The 21,047-nt window shown below is 42.3% G+C and overlaps 1 protein-coding gene across 4 annotated transcripts in view; it reads right to left on the bottom strand.

The window, feature by feature from the left end:
* The window catches only part of ARHGAP26 (Rho GTPase activating protein 26), a 327,103-nt gene that overhangs the window by 9,685 nt on the left and 296,371 nt on the right, over positions 1-21,047 (bottom strand). For 3 of the 4 annotated variants that reach the window (XR_012160231.2, XR_012160232.2, XR_012160233.2), the window contains one exon: positions 19,794-19,919. Coding sequence is in view for 1 of the 4 variants with exons in the window: in XM_073355708.2 (XP_073211809.1) it covers positions 19,831-19,919 (89 nt within the window). In the remaining 3 variants the exon portion in view is untranslated. Of the gene's footprint in view, positions 1-5,181; positions 19,920-21,047 lie in introns of those variants that run through there. The other variant, XM_073355708.2, reaches the window with a different exon arrangement.

Below are 21,047 nucleotides of genomic sequence, written 5' to 3'. Positions count from 1 at the left end.
TCAGTAACCAGACACCCGGCAACACTATCTGGGAGTGAGTCCTGCAGGGCCAAGGCATACCACCCCTGGCAGCACCAGCTCCCCCTTGTGGGAGGGGGGGAACTCTCCTGAGGAGGCCGCTGCCCCCTGGGAGGCTCAGGAGGGACAGTGATTGCTGTTGCCAACAGAGAGCGAGAGACACAGCATCAGGGACTGGCGGTGCCGGGGGTGGGGGAGGGCACCCTAGCTATGAGGTCATTATCCCCAGATATTGTGGAGGCAGGGACTGGGGAAGGCATTACTCCAGATAGTGGGTGTCCCTAAGTTATGTGGGAACATTGGGGGCATCACCCCGGATGCGTGGGCAGGGACTGGTGGAGTGGGGGGCATCAACCTCAAGGGCCATGGTGGGGGGAATCACACACACGCCCCCGATGGGGCAGAGACTGGTAGGGGCATCAGCTAAGAAGGGGGGGCAGGGATTGTTCGGGGCTATCACCCCTGAGATGAGGGGGCACCAAGATTCTCCCCCAACAATGGGGGATGGAGGAGGCTCTCCCAGCACTGCACTGCCCCCCCATTCTGTACCACCTGCCCCCTGCCCTTCCCAGGGCAGGGGGTGGCCTGTCATGGGAGTTCCCGATGGAGAAGTGGTGGAGGGGTTCCCTATTGAGGTGCAGGCTCCGGGGGGTTCCCTACTGTGGCACACTGGGTGCCCAGAGGGGGGTGGTGGTGGTCTGTCACTCCCATCCCAGGGTGGGGGGACAGGATCTGGGGGGTTCCCTCTGGGGGCATGGGGTGGGAGGTCAGCTCTCAGCATGGAGGGTGAGCTGTCAGTCCCTTCGTGGGGCAGTGGGGAGGTGTGGGATGTGTGTGTGTGTGTGTGCAGGGGGGGATCGGTCAGTCTCTTCCCCGGGGTGAGGGTGTGAGCAGCTCCCTCCAGCGGTGCGGGGAGGTCTGTTGGTCTCTCACTGGGACAGGATAGGGCTCCCACTAGAGTGTGGGGGGAACCCCGGTCGAGGTCTTTCAGTCCCTCCCCAGTGGGGGGGGGGGCAGGAGCCAGGGAGGCTCCCTTTGGGGTTCAGGGGTATCCGTGGAGATGCAGGAGTCCATCAATCACTAAAGCTGCAACTTAGACCTATGCCTATCAGGAGTAGTTATGAACCCCCCTTTCCCTTCCAACTATAGAAGTGAAACTATGCCAATGTTTTGAATCCAGGTCTCCCTGACATCTCAGTGCTCAATCCACTGGACTACTGAATATAAGGGTTTGTGCAGGGCCCATGCTGCTAGGCTACGCTGAGTCGTTCTCTCAGAAGTCCTGTCAGCTCAGGGTCCAAAGGTGAGATAGGCAGCAGAACACCTACTTTGAGAATCCTGTCAGGGCTCAGCTGTGTCACCAGCAGAAATTTGGGAACCAAGGAGACTTTACCTATGGGACCATAGGCATCTAGTAGGTTAAGGGGCAACTGCATGAGGATTCTGCAAATCTAAAATTTGGACTTGGATACCTACAGTGCAAGTTATGGAGCTAGCCCTTAACTTCTTCATGCTGCCACTTTCTTGCTGTGAGATATAGAGCAAGTCTTTCTGGCTCAGTTTCTCCATTTGTAAACTGGGCATTGTAGCCACCTTTGTAAAGCACTGTGGATGCAGTATCATTAGCCTTGTTTACTGAAGACAAGTGACACTGACTGCTCTGTAACAATTGTCCTGTCCAGTACTCCAAATAAAAATACCATTAGGTTATCAACCTAGTATAGGTCATACCATGCTGGTGGGTAAAGAAGTAGCAACTATATGTTATAGCTTTGCGTTCAGAAAGGGGTTGCCCTCACTCTAGCAAAAGCATTAAGAAGCTCTTGCCAAATGCTCAACTTGACTTAGACATCTTTGGGCCCCATCTTGTCCTCTTTACTCAGCCAAAACTCCTCTTTAAACTGACCAGAAGTATTGCCAGGGTAAAAAGAGGCCAAGGGAGCCCTTTAAAAAGTAGGATAGAAGGAAGCTCAAATCCACAACCCTTGTGGATCTCCAGGAATTGCCCAGTTACAGCAGCAAGACCCAGCTTTCAAGAGGCAGCAACGCAACTGAGCCTCGGCTTCCCACTAGCTGACAGCAGTGATCTGATGCTATGTCCCATTTGCGTTAGAATAAGGGTTGGTTGAACTATAGTTTTTGTAAGTCCTTCACTGAATTACAAAACTAATAAGCTACAAGCCATGTGCGATGCCCATAATGGAACAGCTTAACCTGTCTTCAGAAGCGGGGAGAATTCAGGCACAGCACAGCAATAGCCTTACTGGGGAAGGCACTCTCAAGTGACTGCTACATTATTAAGAGTTTTCTCTGCTTCAACACTGACCATTTTGTCCCTAAAATACCATCACTTTGAATAAATTATGAAAACAAAGAAAACATGATATTCATGTAGTGGCTTGAACTATGTTTCAGAACAGACAGCGATTTCCCAGCTTACATACCCTCTTCGTTATTAGGTCACTGCACTGAGGAACACAATTGCACTAAATGGTGGATTGCTAAAACTTCAGATTAATGGGAGTTCTTTTTGCTGAAAGCCCCTTTGGTCTATAACAGCGGTTCTCAACCAGGGGCCCGGAGCCTTCTGGTGGGGCTGCGAGCACGTTTCAGGGGGTCCTCCAAAATAAACCAGAGAGCAGGGTCAGTGTTTGACTCTCGCTGAAGCCCGAGCACTGCCATGCAGGGCTGAAGCCAAAGACCAATCAACTTAGTTTTATGGGGCCCCGAGCAATTGCCCTGCTTGCTACCCACAAACACCAGCCCTGGCTTTTCATCTACTGGCTATGCAGAAAAACGGCTGTTGTGGCACAAGTGGGCTGTGGAACTTTACAGCATGTTGGGGGGTGGGAGACTCAGAAAGGAAAACGTTGAGAACCCCTGGTCAATAACACAAGAGGAGGGTGTTGCCAAAGTATTCAGAACTCACCACCCAAGTATTTTATCTCACAAATATTTTTCCATCAAGAGAAGAGTAATTATTTGGTAATATTTTTTCTCTTTATTAATCCAGCTCTATAGATGGTCCAGTACTATTTGTCAAATTAATCATCAGGGCTACTTTTAATATTCACTAATTCTTCTCAGTTTTCCTCTAGCAACAGTTAGCAGGAAAGAGACCAGGAGAGCGGAGAGACTTGGCTTTCAGACTTCAAGAAAGCTATTCTACTAAAAAAAAAAAAAAAAAAAAAAAAAAAAAGCGACAGTGCCAAAATTATGACATCGCTTGGGACCAACAACATTCCATTGCTCTGAATTTAAAAAAAAAAAGAAAACTACAAACATCTGTAAATACTTTAAGGTGCAAGGTTAAAATCACATTCAGATCTCATCAGTCACATGTGACCCAGCACAAGTGATGGCTAAGATCCCACTAATCCACTTGTAAAACTCAGACATTACTGTTAAACCGATTGTTACTGTAGGTCTTGTTTTATAGACCTCAGCAGTACCAATGCACTTTTGCTGAGCTTATTTATGGAACTTGAAATTTATCTATACACACACAGCTAAGCAGGAGTGAATGCTGCCTAGTGTTTACAAGAGGGAACTGGAATGTTACCACCCCCAAGCATTTTAAAAGTGGAAGAAAAAAAGAGGAGATGCCCGAGGAAACGTTTAAGGTAGCCAAAGGGGTAACGTGATCATATTAAGTAAAGAAAAACGGAGTCTGGTATCTAGAAAATTCTTGCTAACAGGGAGATCATTTAAATGATGGAACTATTCCAGTGGAAGGAAGGCCCAGTTCTTTAGAACTAGACTAGATATACCCTCTGGGAATAGAACAGAGGAAATAACATTGAATAGCTAGACACCGATTAGATTTCCTAATATATCTTTTCCCCAACACTCCTGAGAATAATGCACATTCTGTCAATGACGGATCAGTCCCAACATACTGGTACTCTGTCACCACCATCTCAGAAGGGAAGGGACAGGGTGTGTACACATACACACACACACTTATTGGGTAATTCAAAACAAAACTAAATCTTTTCCATTCTCTGCCATCCATAATTCTACTTGATACATGAATAAACTTTATAACCACGCAGCTTGTAAATATTACATGAAATGTGCACACAGACTGATCTTGCTCTCATAATGCATATGGAGCTTCATAGCCCTACATAGAACATGCCCCTTTAGTCTGAGTTAGCTCCAAGAGGTTCCAATGTCAAGGAGGTGGCCATACAAGGAAAAATAGCAATTAAAAATAAATACTGAGACATGGGCCAGTGTTGCAAACTCTCTCAGATTCATTTAAGTGTCAGATTTGTTGTTTTTCCTAAAACTCCAGTTCCTAACTTACGTTAATCAAATGAAAAGTGGGTTTCTAGCTGTCATGATTGTAGAGGAAAGCTTGAAAATATGAACCCGAAATGCTCAGAACACAGAAAGAAAGAAAAACCACCTCAACATTTTTATCTTTTACAATTTCATGATTTCTAAGCCTCTCATGACATTTTTAGAGGCCTGGCATGATTTTTGGGTGCTCGAGGTTGGCCATACGTCATATACCCAGCCGAGTAGGTTACATCTGGATTTGCACTCATGGCCAACTAAGGTAAATGATAATGGCTTCGCAGATGTTTCTGCACATAGTTTAGCTAGGATGGCAATGGTCTATTCTCCATTTTTGCGTCCTGGTTTGTTTCTTTTGCAGCAGTTTGCAATGTGTTCCATGACGAAGTGCTTCTTCAGAGAGTCATGGTAGGGTGCCAGTGGTCTAAATGAAAGGGAAGAGATCTCCATGAAACCAGGGCTCCTCTCAATGCCTGTGTTGTTGGGTAGGCCCTTCCTACTGTTTTATTTGGGCCTTATGCCATAATCTTTACACAGACAAAACTCCTACTGATTTTACCAGTGCTTTGGCTGAGGGATCAGGTCTCTTCTAAAATCGTGTTTGCACATAATGATGGGTTTGAAAATCACAAAATTCCCAATCTGATTATAGCTGTTGTGAGTAAAGTGTGTGCACAGAAACAGAGAACCAATTTTCATGTGCTTAAACTTGTTCATTTTGCCATGGCTGGATAAACCTCCTGCTGGTGCTGACTGCAGGACTGGGGTTCAACTAACCGAAGCAAACAGAAGCCACATTTGTGGGGTTTTTTTGGTTTGTTTTTTTGTTTTAAAAAGACACAATCAAGAAGCGGCACATTGATTCCCGGGCCCAAAAATATTTATTATACATTTTGAAAAAAACAAAATTAATAAGCTCTAAAAAAGGCACATGTAAAATGATATTTACAAAATTTAACAGACTAGCAAATACAAGACAAACATATGAAGCACACTATTCTTCCCTTCCAATGCCTATATATAGCGGATGTATATTTACTGTGTTGTGCAGTCAACTGCATGACCTAGCTCTACAAAAATGCTAGATTCCGCCAACAGTTATTTACTAGTTCAAGAAGTGCCCTTCGTTTTGAATTACTGTCAGAAGACCAGTATCGACAGCACTAGAATGAAAGCGTGAATGGATGGGTTACCGGAGGCAAAGTAAAAAGAGATAAATGCTTTTCATTATAAATCAAGCTTGGGCCCCCATCCTTGTACCACGTTTTTGTGGCTGCACTGGCCCAGTAAATATAAATTTCAAGTATGTTTCAAATACTCCAGTACAAGGCTTGTAGCTCTTGGGTAAATTAGCTGGAAGGAAGGATTACACAGCCTGCTGGTGCTATATCATAACACTGGCTCACATCCAGGACACATCCTGCATCAGGTATGCTGGATATGTGAACAAAATTAGACTAAGGGATTGCATGCTTGCCCAAGAACTATTCTTATTCTGGATAGAAATATCAACACACACATTAGAAAACGATGATCGTCCATGCTTTGAAACACAGATCCATAGCCACGCTAATTGATGTTGTTCGTGACACAGATTTGAGAAGCCTTTTTTATTTTGCCAGTTAGCTTCAATTTTTAAAATATGACAGGAAGCTCAAACACTGTGTTGTCTGATCCCATCTGGAACTTATCTTCATTTACATAAGACTATATCAGATTTAAATTAAATCCCAACTTTCAAAAAATATATAGAGATATGTGTAAAGCTAAACTCATCCTTTGGTTAATACAAATCTTTATTTCAAATTGTATTTTAATATTTCTCATGAGCCTGCACAGGACACAGCCAGCCAAGAGTATAAATGAAGATTTATGAAGTTCATGTGTGGAGAGGGACCTGAAGAGGGGAAGAATTGCAAGCCCTGGGTGCCACTTAAATGCCCTCCTCACCCAGCCGTTGGAGGAAACATCATTGCAATCTTTAAGCACAAGTGGGAACCCAGAGGAACTCCAGATGATGACATACATAGTCACAACTTCTATTAGCCCCGCCTCCTGATTTAACAGTAGCACCCACTGGTTTAAAAAACAAACAAACTCAAACCATCAAATGTGATACCACAGCAAGAAGTGATTACTATTGGACAATATCGAACACTAACAGAGAAGGATTATTTTATAACATTAATACACTTCTGTCCCACAAACTTTTTCTGGAGCTTGTGGTGTTTTCACTCAACCTGTCCAGCTTCTACCAAGAAGGTCCAACCCAAGCGAAACATCTGATCTTTAGGAATACAAACTAACTGGCTTGCAGTCATCAACTGCATATTTTTTCCATGTGTGTCCCCTTCATGAATTTTTGAATCTGACAAGATATACAGGTATTATATAACAATAGTATGAGCATAGTTTTTGGTGGTACAACAGAATGATTTCCCCCCATCACCACCCCGTTTTGAGTCTTTGGCCTGCTGTCAATGTGCAGAATGCCAGTAGAATTTAATCATAAAAGAAAACTAGAATTAAAATAGGGCAGAGCAAGTGGGAAAAGAAAGTCTGTGCATTTAAAACACATGTGGCATAGAGCCCGTGACAAAGAAATGGACATTTTTGGCTTTGATCTAATATATTTTCCAGTTTAGTTTCTACGGGTATGTCTACACTGCAATAAAAAACTTGCGGCTGGCCTGTGTCAGTTGATTTGGGCATTTGCTCCAACCCCTCAGACAGAGACAAACACCTACAAGATCTCTATCAAGCGTTCTTACAACTACAATACCCACCTGTGGAAGTGAAAAAACAGATTGATAGAGCCAGAAGAGTTCCCAGAAGTCACCTACTACAGGACAGGCCTAACAAAGAAAATAACAGAATGCCACTAGCCGTCACCTTCAGCCCCCAACTAAAACCCCTCCAACGCATTATTAAGAATCTACAACCTATCCTGAAGGATGACCCAACACTCTCACAAATCCTGGGAGACAGGCCAGTCCTTGCCTACAGACAGCCCCCCAACCTAAAGCAAATACTCACCAGCAGCCACATACCACACAACAGAACCACTAATCCAGGAACCTACCCTTGCAACAAAGCCCGTTGCCAACTGTGCCCACATATCTATTCAGAGGACACCATCACAGGGCCTAATAACATCAGCCACACTATCAGAGGCTTGTTCACCTGCACATCCACCAATGTAATATATATATATTGTGCCAGCAATGCCCCTCTGCCATGTACATTGGTCAAACTGGACAGTCTCTACGTAAAAGAATAAATGGACACAAATCAGATGTCAAGAATTATAACATTCATAAACCAGTCGGAGAACACTTCAATCTCTCTGGTCACGCGATTACAGACATGAAAGTTGCAATTCTTCAACAAAAAAACTTTAAATCCAGACTCCAGCGAGAGACTGTTGAATTGGAATTCATTTGCAAATTGGATACAATTAACTTAGGCTTGAATAGAGACTGGGAGTGGCTAAGTCATTATGCAAGGTAATCTATTTCCCCTTGTTTTTTCCTAACACCGTCCCCCCCCCCCCCCCCCAAGACATTCTTGTTAAACCCTGGATTTGTGCTGGAAATGGCCCACCTTGATTATCATACACATTGTAAGGAGAGTGATCACTTTAGACAAGCTATTACCAGCAGGAGAGTGGGTTTGTGGGGGGGGGGGGGGTGAGAACACCTGGATTTGTGCTGGAAACGGCCCAACTTGACTATCATACACATTGTAAGGAGAGTGATCACTTTAGATAAGCTATTGCCAGCAGGAGAGTGGGTGGGGGGAGGTATTTTTTCATGCTGTGTGTATAAAAGATCTTCTACACTTTCCACAGTATGCATCCGATGAAGTGAGCTGTAGCTCACGAAAGCTTATGCTCAAATAAATTGATTAGTCTCTAAGGTGCCACAAGTACTCCTTTTCTTTTTGCGAATACAGACTAACATGGCTGTTACTCTGAAAAGAGTCTAGGGCAACATTCTCAGCTAATGTGATAGAAAGGAGGAGGGACTGTGATGAACAAAGTTACCAGCAAGAAGCAATTTCAGTGCAAAGGCCTGGACAGTAGAATTGTGTCCAAGCTACATGGTATTATTTCTTTGTAATATCGTAATGCCTAGGTGCCCCAGTCACGGCCCAGGATCCCACTATACAAATAAAGTTCAGATCTGAATTTGAAATACCTTGAAACTCAGATAGGCATTTGGCCTTGGAGTTTAGGTTAGGCTCATGTTAAGAACTTCCTAAAGTCTAGGGCGTATAGACTCATAATTATGGATCAGGCCCATCTCTAACAGAGAGCAAACCTTTGCTAAAATAAAGTTGTTTCCGCTTTGTGTGAAGCAAGCAAACATAGGTCATGCGCAAATGCCTACATACTACAAAGAGAAACATACTGAGATTCATGTTCCCAACACTGGCTAATTCTGAGAAGAAATGGTCACCCACAAAGTATCACTGATGAGACCAAACTAGTAACAGAGAATGCAACCAAATTCTGATCCTCTGAAATGCTTGTGAGGCTTGAGGTAAATGGACATAACTGAGGTGGCTAGAACCTGGTACTTCACTGGGGACTTGATCCTGCCATAGGCTGAGCACTCTAGCCTGATCCAGCAAAGCCGATAAGCACATGCTTAACTTTAAGCACATGAGCAGATCCATTGAAATTGTGTAGTTGATTTGCAACAAGCTTAAACCCCTGGCATCCCCTTCACATTGATGTTAAATGAAAATATATCACTGCACTGGCTTTTTTACTCTTTGAAACAGGTTGGAGCCAGCCCACACACCAGCTGATTCCACTCATCTGCATTCTACCCTGAATCTCTTATCTTTCCTCTGGATCTAAGAGACAATTTAATTGGAGGGGATGTGGAGATCAGTGTGGCTGCTCCGATCGGAAACGCCAATCACAGGAAAGCTATTTTATGGAAACCCAGTGGACCTTAAGCAGAGAACAAATGTCCATCCTTTGCCTTTTCCTAGGAAGGGAAATATAATTAGAGCTCAGCAGCAGAGTCACAGGATGGGATTTTTTCCCCTATAGTGCGTCAGTGAGTTTTAGAGCACAGGGGCTATTTTCAAGCCACTTTTGTCTGTGGTTTAGAAGTGAGCATAAGCTTCATTAGTTGAAGGGAGGATTTATAATAGGTAATCACTAGGTCCTATTTTCTGAGCAATCAAACAGTTGTGCTAAATTACAAGCTGCTTGCTCCCTCTTGGCTTTCAAATAATCAGTTCATAGCCCATGGAGTAAAATAAAAAGGATGATTTTTTTTTAAAGGGGGGTTTCTATTCCTTAAATGATGAAATAAGATTCTAATTGGCACAGACCTACAAGCTATAATTGCTCTGAGTTTTTTGGTTCAGTACAGTAATTCAAGTGCCATGCACTTTCTAATCATAACTTGGCCCTTTAGGAATGGGTTTGCTTTTTGCATATGAGAATGTGACTTTCCCCACTTTCGCAGCAAGCAGTTGGTTTAAATCGATACTCCATTGAACTGGGTGAGATTCAGCTCTACCGTGAGGGGAAATTGCCCTGAAAAATATTTTTAAAAAGAGTGAGATTTCCTATCAGGACAGTGGTTCTGGACTGCATCACTGCACCCTGTACACACAGCGTCTCGACATCTTCAAACAGCAGAAAAAACAGTGATCGTTAATTATCCTCCTGTTGCCACCTGGTGCACTGAGGTCCTTCCAACTGTGCCTCATTTTCCTTATTTTTCCTTTATTTTCAGTTATCAAGCAGCATTTAAAGAGAGGCAGGCTAGCCGCTCAGACATTGGAATGGTTAATTTATTATCCTTGGAGCCCCACTCCCTCTGGCTGGTTGAATCTCTCTAAATCCTTGCCCTGCTCTGCAGAGAATCTGAGTGCCTCCAAAGCAGAGGACACATCATCTCCAGACTATTCCTATGTACTGTATAGTTCTTGACGGTGCTGAGCTCTCCTTCTCTTCGAAAGAAATGAAAAAACAAAAACCCACTCCATTTGCCGTAGGTCAAAAATCAATGAAACTAAACCGGACACATCTGCAATCCAAACCCAATGTGCTGACCAGACTTTGCAAGTTGTTATTCTACAGTGACAAGTGAACCACAACTCTACTCCTGCCTGAGGGGACCCTCTTCCCACACTGCAATGTGAACCCCTTGGCACAGTGATTTACAGAGAGATCACATTCCAACAAAGTGACTCCACAGCACCGTCCAATTAACACAGCGATAATACATGGATTACGCAAATCCGCATAATCTGAGCGTCCACGCTTGTCTAGGGGAAAAAACAGATGGCTCGGGCATTGCTGTTCTCATCGTTTAACGCTGCACCCTTCAGGACCTGATCAATAAAGGATTTGAGGGATTCAGCTGGTCTGGAAAGGTCACAGCCTTAGGTTGCTTGGTGGTGGTTGGGGTTTATTTTGTTTTTGTCTGAGTAATTAACAGTGCAAATCAAATCAGACTGCCATGCTGGCACAAGTGCAGCAGGGGTTGCATTACTCTGATTTTATAAAGTCCCCCCCAGTAAGACCCATATTCCCTTTATCAGACTTGTGTAAATAGGACTAGGAACAGGTACGATAACAACAGCACAACATACCTAGTAGTGACTGTGGGTCCTAAGAGGCGACTGAACTAACACAACTCACGCTTCCAAGGCCATCTGTGAGAAGAACATTAACAGCACCAGCTGTCCAACTATTTCTAACACCAGTCTCCCCTCCTCCTACCCCTATTGTGACTTTTCCCTTCAGAAATGGTAAGATTTCAGTTCAGATGTCCTACAATTTATAATTCCTGTCCCAAGGGGATTAAAGATTCAGGTGTTTGGCTATGTGTGTTTCTCTCTCTCTCTCTATGTGTGAACACATTACTCTGTGTGTGATGTGCCGTGTATTATAATTAATATAATTAAGACCAGGAAGAGGGAGCAAGTTACCAAGTGACCTACAACTTCATTGCTTTTTAGTCAGCCACTGCTAACACAATTACAGCTTTGTGTGTTGTCTGCACCTGACCTGTTGACAACAAGTGGCGAATTGGGAGTCTTGTATTACTTCCATCACCAACCACAATTACATCCATATCCTGTGATAAGGAACAGAAACCACGATTGATTCCTTGATTCCTGGGGGTTGATTCTTCCTGATCTGGGATTGATACAGGGTAGCACATACCATCTACTGGGAGAAATGAGTGGTTAGCAGTAACACCTCTTGACTAAGGAGTGCAAAGGAAATCCCATCAAGTTTTCCCTGAACACAGAGAAAGGGGTCTTGAGGGATTTAAACACATGGAGATGGAAGGCTCTTGAAGACTGAAAAGCAAACAAAATCCCCATCAGGGGAAAGATAGGGTGGGGCTACAAGGTCACTTTTCTCAGAGAACTTTGGTACAGGGCAGTTGAGCCTTTATGCCTCCCCATCATGGCTTCATTTCTGCAGTTAGTCAGATTGTCAACAGTTTTTCAAACTGGAGGTTGTACTGGGCTACTTGGGGTTTACAGAGCCCTGTACCTCTGATTGGCTGTCCATGACTCACAGACTCCAGGGTCTGCTTTGGAGGGGCTCAGAGTCTGCTTTGGAGTCAATAGCTCCAAATACAAGTTGGGAGCAAGTGACATTCATCACAAACTCTGCATTTTCCCATGGCAAGAGGAGCACAATCAGTTTCCAGATTTCCAAGCAAAGGAATTTTAACAGCTGCCGTATGGCACTGGTATCCCAATGGGAACTTTTCCTAGAGATCTTCACATGAACAGAGAATCAGTCACTGTCCTACAATATAATAAGAGGCAATGCTTGAGTGGAGTTGCTGAATTGCTGCAACACAGGGATGAGCTGGGGAAGAGAGGATAGTAGATAGATGGTAAAGTACGGTAATATCTTAGAGCACAATAAAGTTTATTGGAGATGTAAACTGGACTTCTTTAGACACTCCAATTAGCTGCATTTTATTTCTTTTAACCTTCTTTGTCATTCTTTTTATTTCTCACCATTTTCTTCTTGCTTGAGTAAAACAATTATAAAGTCTTCATTTTTAATTGATCCCTTGTGGCAAAGTCCTATAGATTTTAATAGAGAATTAATGGAGAATGATAACCTTTAAGCTGACCAACAGAAGTCTATTGAAGGGATCTCGTTCTCTATTAAACAGTACAGGTTGTAAAAGTAATTTCTATGAAACCCTTTTGGTTTCATCCTTACTAAATTCTACAAGACTTTTACGTGTGGGAGGTGAAGTTCTGGGAAGAAAACTGCCAGAGCGTAAGCCCGGACTGACCCTGATCACATAAAAACTAAGGTTTTTAGAAGTGACAATCTAACACAGTGGCTGTAAAGCAGGCACTGTGTCTGATACAAGTACAGTAGCTACTACTTAGCCTGCTCTTGGCTTGAGATAGAGCTTTGAATGCTGTCACCTGTAATCTCCCTATTAAACATGAGGTTGCCATCGGCTGCACTGCAGAATGCAATGGGACAGTTCTGGCTTGCAGGCAACCTGTGACCTAGAAAGAAAGGACAAAAAAAGATCGTAGAAAAGGAAATCTTACCATACCTATGCTACTAGGTTTGTGTGGATGGGGAGCATGCTGATAAAATAGTAAATTAAGGATCACTGCAGAAGCACACTGGAGTACGTTTTTGATATGATTGGCTATCACACAACAACTGCAATGTTTGTGGTCAGCTTAACACAGAGATGCTCATGCCCTGATGTGACTGTCTCCACTAATGTCTTCTGAATTTAAAATCCGACCATCCCAGAGTGGTGACAGGTGACAGCGTGGTAGGTACTGATTAGTGTAACTGTGCAGCACACAATAGAGCTGGCTACCTTTAAAAGACAGCATCTTTTAAAGAATAGATTCTTTTCTGGCAAAAATGAAAAGGTTGCTTCACGTGCAAGCTTCTAGTCCATCCTCTCCCTATGAAAGGAGCTTAGCAGCCTCCAAGCAGAACAGATAATTAATTCAAAATCATATTGCCACTTTACATGGCTTGTCACCCAAACCTACCAAAGAATGGAACATAATGAGCTTGCTAAAGGGGATTACTCTAGAGCCACATACTGAGTGAATCTTTCAGAACTTCTGTACCAGGTTGTAAAGGTTAAAATAAAAGTTACACCCAAAGAACATACAGTTTTACAATTACTGCATCCTACAATACTAAAACACTGAATCTGATGTTTAAATCAGCAATTTTTATGGGATATTTTCCATGGAGGTGCCATTTATAAGGACTTTATTAATATTTATTACTTTATACAGCACTTACTATAGGCTTGAAAATAATCTTCATTCATGTATTTAACATGCACCCACATTGATTTTAACACTCTCCATATCTCATTAAATGCTTTTAAACAGCTTTGCATAAGATCTGTTAAACACTGATAACTACAACATTACGGGGCATTCTTCTTAAGGTATTAAAGAATGTAGCTGTATATTGTAAATAGTTGGAATAAATATTAATAAAGTGTTTCAAAATGGCATTTTTATACGGAGCATTTTAGTTTCTCTTGATATCTCCCTCCCCCCTTTAATGGCTCAGCTACAGTAAGCTAGTGAAGGAAAACTGCTGTGATTAGTTATAGCGGCTAACAAGGCTATTTAGGCCTTAAAACTCAGGCAAAGCTCCCGCTGAGGAGGGAATATTATGTCTGACTAAAAAGAGTTGAATAGGAATCTCTGATACCTAAATATTTAGGCACAGATTCTGAAACCCTTACTCAGATTGAGTAGTGCCTTCCTCCAAAAATAGGACCAATAACTTTAATTGAGCTTCACACAGCTTGAGGCCTTACCGAATCTGGGCTTTACAGGAGTTAGGGATTAACTCTCTTACAGCCTGATCCAAAGCCCATTGAAATCAATGAAAAGACACCAACTGACTTTTATAGATCCAAAGACCAGGCCTCTAGCCTGACCTGTTTAGTTTAAACCAAGGTGATTTTAAGGTCTTCATTCCCAGGACTCTATTAAATACTTTATTTGTGCTATATTAGATGCTAAAGGTGAAATCCTGGCTGCAACTGACTTCAAAGGGGGCAAGATTTCACCCTAACACTTGTTACTGATGTTTTGTTTCAACAGATATTATGGCAATATGTATTTTTTGCCAAAATGCTAACCCAAGTTTAAAATTAATAAATAAATGATAGAATACATATAGCAGCAACTTTGAAAGTCGCTGCTTTCTGATTCTTTTGAATAACAGCTTTAACGTCTTTGTCATAGTAGTGCGGGTTAAATATCATTCCCCCCTCCCCTTTTTTAATTTAAAATTTTGAAATTTGACAAAAACAATCCAGCTTTATAGTTGCTCCAAAAGGGGGAGAAATTCACAACTTTTTCAGAAAAAAAAATTCTGATTTTTTTAACCTTTAAATTTAACAAAGGCAACTTCTAACTTGATGCTTTAATTAACCTTAAGACATTTTGTAAAAACTTCAGCAGTGTACTTTTGTTTGCAATGAAGGACAGGGTAACATTATTAGGAGCCTGGAACTCCTAAGTGCCCAAGTTACTTTTGAAAATAAGGCGTAGCCTACACTGAAGAGGTTTGCAGATAAAGCTACACTGATGAAACACTCCTAGTACACATGCAGCTTATATCAGTGTTTTTATTGGTATAGCTTATACCAGTCCTGCAAGTGAAATAAGCTATACCGGCAAAAGCACTTTTATACTGGTATAACTGCGTCTGCATTGAGGCATTTGCTGGCATTGCTATGTTGCAAAATTTACACCCCTAACAGACATCAATATGCAGGCAAAAGACTTTGGTGTGGACCTGGCCATAGTCTCACTGAAAGGCACTAGGTGCCCAAGTAAAAAGAGAACTGAGGCTATGTCTACACTTGCAGAGTTTTTTCGCTGACAGTTTTGTCAGTGATAGAAAAGCGCTAAAAGCAAAGTGCCGGTTTGTGTTCACATTGTTTTCCACAGGCGTCAGAGCGTGTTTCTATATGCAGCACTTGCATTGCAGATGAGAAGAGCGCACTGTGGTAGCTATCCCACTATGCACTGCTCCGGACTCAAAGCAAATCGTGTGTGTGTATGTGTCTGTGTGTTCCCGCTCTACATTGTGACAATTAGGTAAAAGCAATCAAGAGTCTTCACTGGCACATCAGCGCAAAAGCATCAGCACAAAAAGACTCTTGTTGGGGTGGTTTTATTTTTGCGCTGAAACTCAGCAGTTTCAGCACAAAATCTGGATTTCCAGTGAAGACACTAGCGTGGCTTTTGCACAAAAACCTGACTTTTTGCACTAAAACTCACAAGCGTAGAATAGCCTTAGGCTACTACGTCACTTAAATGGTTTTGAAAATGTTACGTATAACAAATTACGCTTTATATTGCGGTGCAGTTTTCCTTTAAAAGCTAAAACAAAAAAAGGTTCCAGATATGAGCCTCATTCTTGAACTGGTTCTGTGTGGGCAAACCCCTTCACCTGTACAGATCCCCACTGATTCCAAGGGGCATCAGATGGATGCAGGGACAGATATGATTATAGGACTGGGGTCATGGTATGGAAACCACAGATACACTCAAACAATCATATCAGGCCAACAAGTTAGGCTTCCTCTCCTTTCCATTGGGACCTCTGCAAACATATCAAAATAGGCAATGCACCTATGAAATTAACATGACAATCCTGATTGATATTATAGGCATTCTGTAGGGGGTGAAGAAGATTTCATCTAAATAGCACAGATATCAAAGTGATCACTGATACTACCCGTATCAAGCAGTAAAAAGCCAATGGGTCTGTTTGGTAGCTGTTGAATCCATTTGAGCAAGGAGAAGTATATTTTTTAAAACGGTTGCCAAAGGTTCCAGCTGCATGACTCCCATGTACTTAAATGAGGCTTCTGGGCAGAGTCATTAAAAAGAACTGATTACAAGAGCTACATACACAGAACCAGCTTACTTTTTAAAGTAACTCATCATGGAAACAAATTACTTTCAGGCAGGTTGTCTTGAGAAGCAAATGGGTTCCTTTTTGTCTTTTAAAGCTTTCAAATTTTTTCAGTTGAATTTAATGTTGGTGAAATATGCCAGCCTAGCTAATGGTGTTGGGCAGAGACCAAAGAAGCAGAAGCCCCATCTCTCCAGGTGAGGGAGGGGCCACAGAACCCAGACATCATCTGCGTAGAGGGGACAAAATTGAACAAACATGCCTGACAGTCATGGAGGATGAAACACTCTGTCTACCCACAGAACAGGTTCAGCATAGATAACAGTAGTGTACGTTATACCATCCTGCTTGCAGTGGGGAGTGTCCTTCACCTCTGAGTTGAGCAATTAGTTCACTCTCCCTTGCCCATTCAGAATCTTTGGTTTTAATTTGTGGATGTCAACACAAAGGCCAATGAGGACTCATCTTAGTGGTGAATATTGCAACACAGACACCTGTCCACTGGGATATGCATGAAGACCAACCAAACAATTTCATACAGGATACCAAACAGAAATCAGCTGGTAATTTTTTTTAGCTGCTAACATGCAAGGGTGGATTTAAATCAGCAACATATTGGTGAAAAAACCTCTCCTCTATCCCATTATGAATCCCCTCCCCACCCCCAGGCCATTTATCCTCTTAATTTGATTACTTTTCAAACCAGAAAATACTACAGGATGGGGTTAGTTATAGTCAGTTACTTTTCCTGACAATCTAACCAGTCCTGTCCAAAGAGGGTATGATCTTATCTATCAATTTATTCACAAGCAGTCACACTGTGTAGCTCACAAGTATGACACTAAAGTAACCCAGAATTGTATCAACGGCTTCTAAAAGTCAATCAGTGAATAGTAAGAGAGAGCTATAGCTAAGTAACCCTTGTACCTGGCTTCTTTTTTTTTTTTTTTTTAATTTGGATATGCTGGAAATCTGTCCCTTCCTCCTCTGTACAGGCCTGTCAATCACTTGTTTTTCATTCTTACAACAATTTCTAGCCTTTTAATTATTTTTTTGATGAAGGAAAGGCAAGCAAACTGCCACGAAGCTAAGATATACTTTCTCCCATCTCCGTCACATATAGATGTAAGCAAAGAAAGCCCTTAGTTTGGTTCCACTTTGCGGTTCTTCTGCCCACCCCCCCGGCTCTCCTGCTGGTAATAGCTCACCTTTCCTGGTCACTCTTGTTCCAGTCTGTATGGTAACACCTATTGTTTCATGTTCTCTGTGTATATAAAATCTCCCCACTATATTTTCCACTGAATGCATCCGATGAAGTGAGCTGTAGCTCACGAAAGCTTATGATCTAATAAATTGGTTAGTCTCTAAGGTGCCACAAGTACTCCTTTTCTTTTTATGGATACAGACTAACACGGCTGCTACTCTGAAACCCACAAAGGTGTGTGTGCGTGTGCATTATCTCTCTCTCCCACACACATACGTGCCTATCTTTTATGTATAGTATATATTAGATTGTCTCCTTCCAACACCAAAGTCTAGGACGTTTAATTAATGTAAATGAAATTAAAAAGTGAACAAAAACTCAATCCAGCTGGCTGGCAGAGCCGGTGACAAAATGAAGGAAAAGGTCAACATGCTTAAAGGTTAGGTTGTGTGCCTGTGTGCTTTTCCCTGTAAATTGGTTTCAAATATCCATGGAACATGAAGCTCATAACACCTCCGCTACAAATATCAAACAGAACTTTCCCTCATAATATTTCAAATTATCCTATTTACATATGATTTTTTCCAAAAATAAAAAGTGAAACATACAGCAATTCAAGCACTCATGTTCTTAAAAAAAATAATTAAAAAAGAAAATAAATCCCATCTCGGCGTGATAACGTGATGGGTAGACAAATAATTCTTCCTGCCAAGATGCCAGCTTTTCTCATTATTTTCTATTTTAAAATGTTGTAGCACTTGACAAAATATCAGGAAAATTTGACTTTTCTTTTTTTTTTTTTTAATATAATCTGACCTGTGCTAAGAACTATGCAAAAAAAAACTTTCTTGAGAACAATACAAGACTGGAGTGACTCTATCCCAAACCAGGTACTCAACAGAGGAGGCTTCAAGACTTTCCAAGGGAAGAGCGGAGGGGTGAAATAAAAACCACTGGAAGGACTAACTGTTTGTTTTCCTTAGAATTTCAATTGGCTACATGAATAATAAATGCTTATATAGCTACAGAAGATTTACTTTGTATAATCAGTACTGCATGGACTTTGCATCACCAGACTATATGCTAGGCTGCAAGCAAAGACGCCATCTATAAAAGCAACTGCAGTGAATGGCAAATTTAACCAAAATTAACGGAAGAGTGGCCCGGTCATTCAATAAGCATGGATTCCTCGCTCTACAATGTGCACTGGTAAGTGATGATACGAATCAGCAAGTCACACAAAACAAGTGGTATTTATCATGAGCTGCATCTTGCCTTCCAGGAAGGAAATGCCGGCTGCACAGATCACAGACGTTTACCCAGCATAAATCTAAATCTTAAAAAAAAAAAAGTTATGAAAGGTTTGGTCCAAAATATTCTCTCCTCCATTGTGCTGATGCTCATCAGAGCGCTGAAAATTCACAGCTGATCCTGCGCTCACCCCACAGAGATCATTCAACTTCTTTTGTTTTTGCTTTCACCATCAGAAAACAATGGCATTTTAAAAAATATAAAATACTAAGTAAGTAGGGCTATCATCAGCACTAGGGTATGGGAATAATCAGTTGTGTTGCGTTTGTCGAGACTGGACTGAATCCTGTCAAGGATGGCTCAGGGCTGTGCAAACTGCTGCTGCAGAAATGGTTAGTGGTTTGATGTACGTAAACAGTACCTTAATCTCTCCCCTTCTCACAGCTATATGAGAGAGAGACTGCTTTGCTGTTAGCCAATAAGAGATCAATTATGGCTGATTCAACAAGGAGGGGAGAATTTGTGAGCAAGAAATGGCAACAGCCTCCTCGCTCCCATGTAATCTCCTCCCCACAATGTGAAATGGTGGCTTAAGGTCCAAACTACATACCCTGGATTTGTGCAAATAGTACTCAGATAAGCAGTTCCACTGAAGTCTAGGTTGATGTCAGTGGGGCTACTCATTCAAATCAAGGGTTTGCAGAATAGGGCCCTGACAGGGGTATTAACATTCCTTTTTAAGCTCCTGCACTTCGCAGTTTCTCCTTTCATTGATACAATGGCTCAACGAAAGGAACAAAGTTGAGTATGTGGGAGCAGTGGCTGTAGGAATCACACACCTTTACTAGAAGTTGGAAGAGTTGAATGACCTCCTCGGAGCCTCTGACCGCCCCTTCTGCAGTATATTTGCACACACCACAATAGATCACCGAAGGAGACATATACATTATCATTCATATAAACATTAATTTCAATAGGAATCGGAAAGTCCTTCACCCTGCATTTCACGGTGGCAAAGAGCAAATGATCTACAACACTCTAATTAGCAGTTGTCATGGATACCATGTAAAGCTCAGCAGTGTTGCTTCTGTGCCCAAAGTTATAGGAACTCCACGTAGTTTTCAGGGATTAGTCCTGTCTTCCCATTCAGGGTTCCTTCCAGCCAGCCAGGCTCCTGAGATGGATGAACTGAGGAGAAACAGAAGGATATTAATATCAACCTAACAAGGGACATTTTCTAGTGGAAAGGAAAGAAGAACATTTTCAGCCACAACCAACTGCACTCATTTATGGCAAGTTTTGAATTTTCCTATACAGCAGCAAAGAGAAAGTAGCCTCCCTTCTCCTTGTTGTGGTTGGAAGCTCTCTGGGATAATGGTGACAATGAGCTATTCTCCTGCACTTGCATCAGAGATCAGTGCTGGAATCACTACACCTCTTCGCCACACAGGAGAAATGCAATTTCTGCTGCAACTGGGGCCACCAACTTCAGATGCATTATCCCAGGGATTCACTTGTATCCTATTTTCAAAGTCTCTTATTCATTTTCCTCTGTCTCCAGAGCCTGGGGTGTAAAGCATCTGCTTAGAGGCCTCCCCTCTCCCCCGCAGCTGATTGATCTAAAAACCCCACTCCATTTCCCCTGCTTTTCAGATCCTGGGGCTGCTTCTCCTTTTCCCATCCCTACATATTCCCATATTCAAACTGCCAAGCACTAGAACCTCAGGTCTGAAATGCCTTCTTTCCCCAGTTTTTCCCCTCTAGATCCTTAGGTTTATAATTTCTCCTGTTTCCCCTCTCACTGGATCCAGCTGTCTAAAATGGCTTCTCCTCTCCCTTCCCTCCCTGCAGACCTCACGGTATACACACCTGCTTTCCCCCTCTCTCTTTGGGCCCCAATGTCTAAAACCATTTCCCCTACTTTGTCCCTCTAGATCCTGTGGTCTAAAACTTCCACCTCTTCTCTCTCCCGTCCTATGCTGTGGTCTTAAAAACTTCTTCCTCTTCTGTCCACTCAGATCCTGGGGTCTAGAACTCTTCCTGTGTCCACCCTTCCTAGCCTCGCCTTGGCTTGCTTTTTGTTGTACATGTGTTTTTTTAATATGTCATGAAGAAATTAGATCTCTGTTTGGGGAAACCACTGTGATGACGAGAGGATTATATAAACCTGGTCACAGGCCCTGGCCAACAGAAAGAAGGAAGGAAGAATTATGAAGGAGCTATTGCTGTCTGTGTACTGATAATATAAAAGCCACTTGAAGCAGAGAACTGGGCCTTGCTATCTTTTTTTAAAGATTGTTTTAATTACATGAACTA

Source organism: Lepidochelys kempii, chromosome 8, assembly GCF_965140285.1.
Source record: "Lepidochelys kempii isolate rLepKem1 chromosome 8, rLepKem1.hap1, whole genome shotgun sequence".
NCBI lineage: Eukaryota > Metazoa > Chordata > Testudines > Cheloniidae > Lepidochelys > Lepidochelys kempii.
Note: the sequence above shows the minus strand (reverse complement) of the source record. Positions and strands in the feature narration are given on the sequence as shown.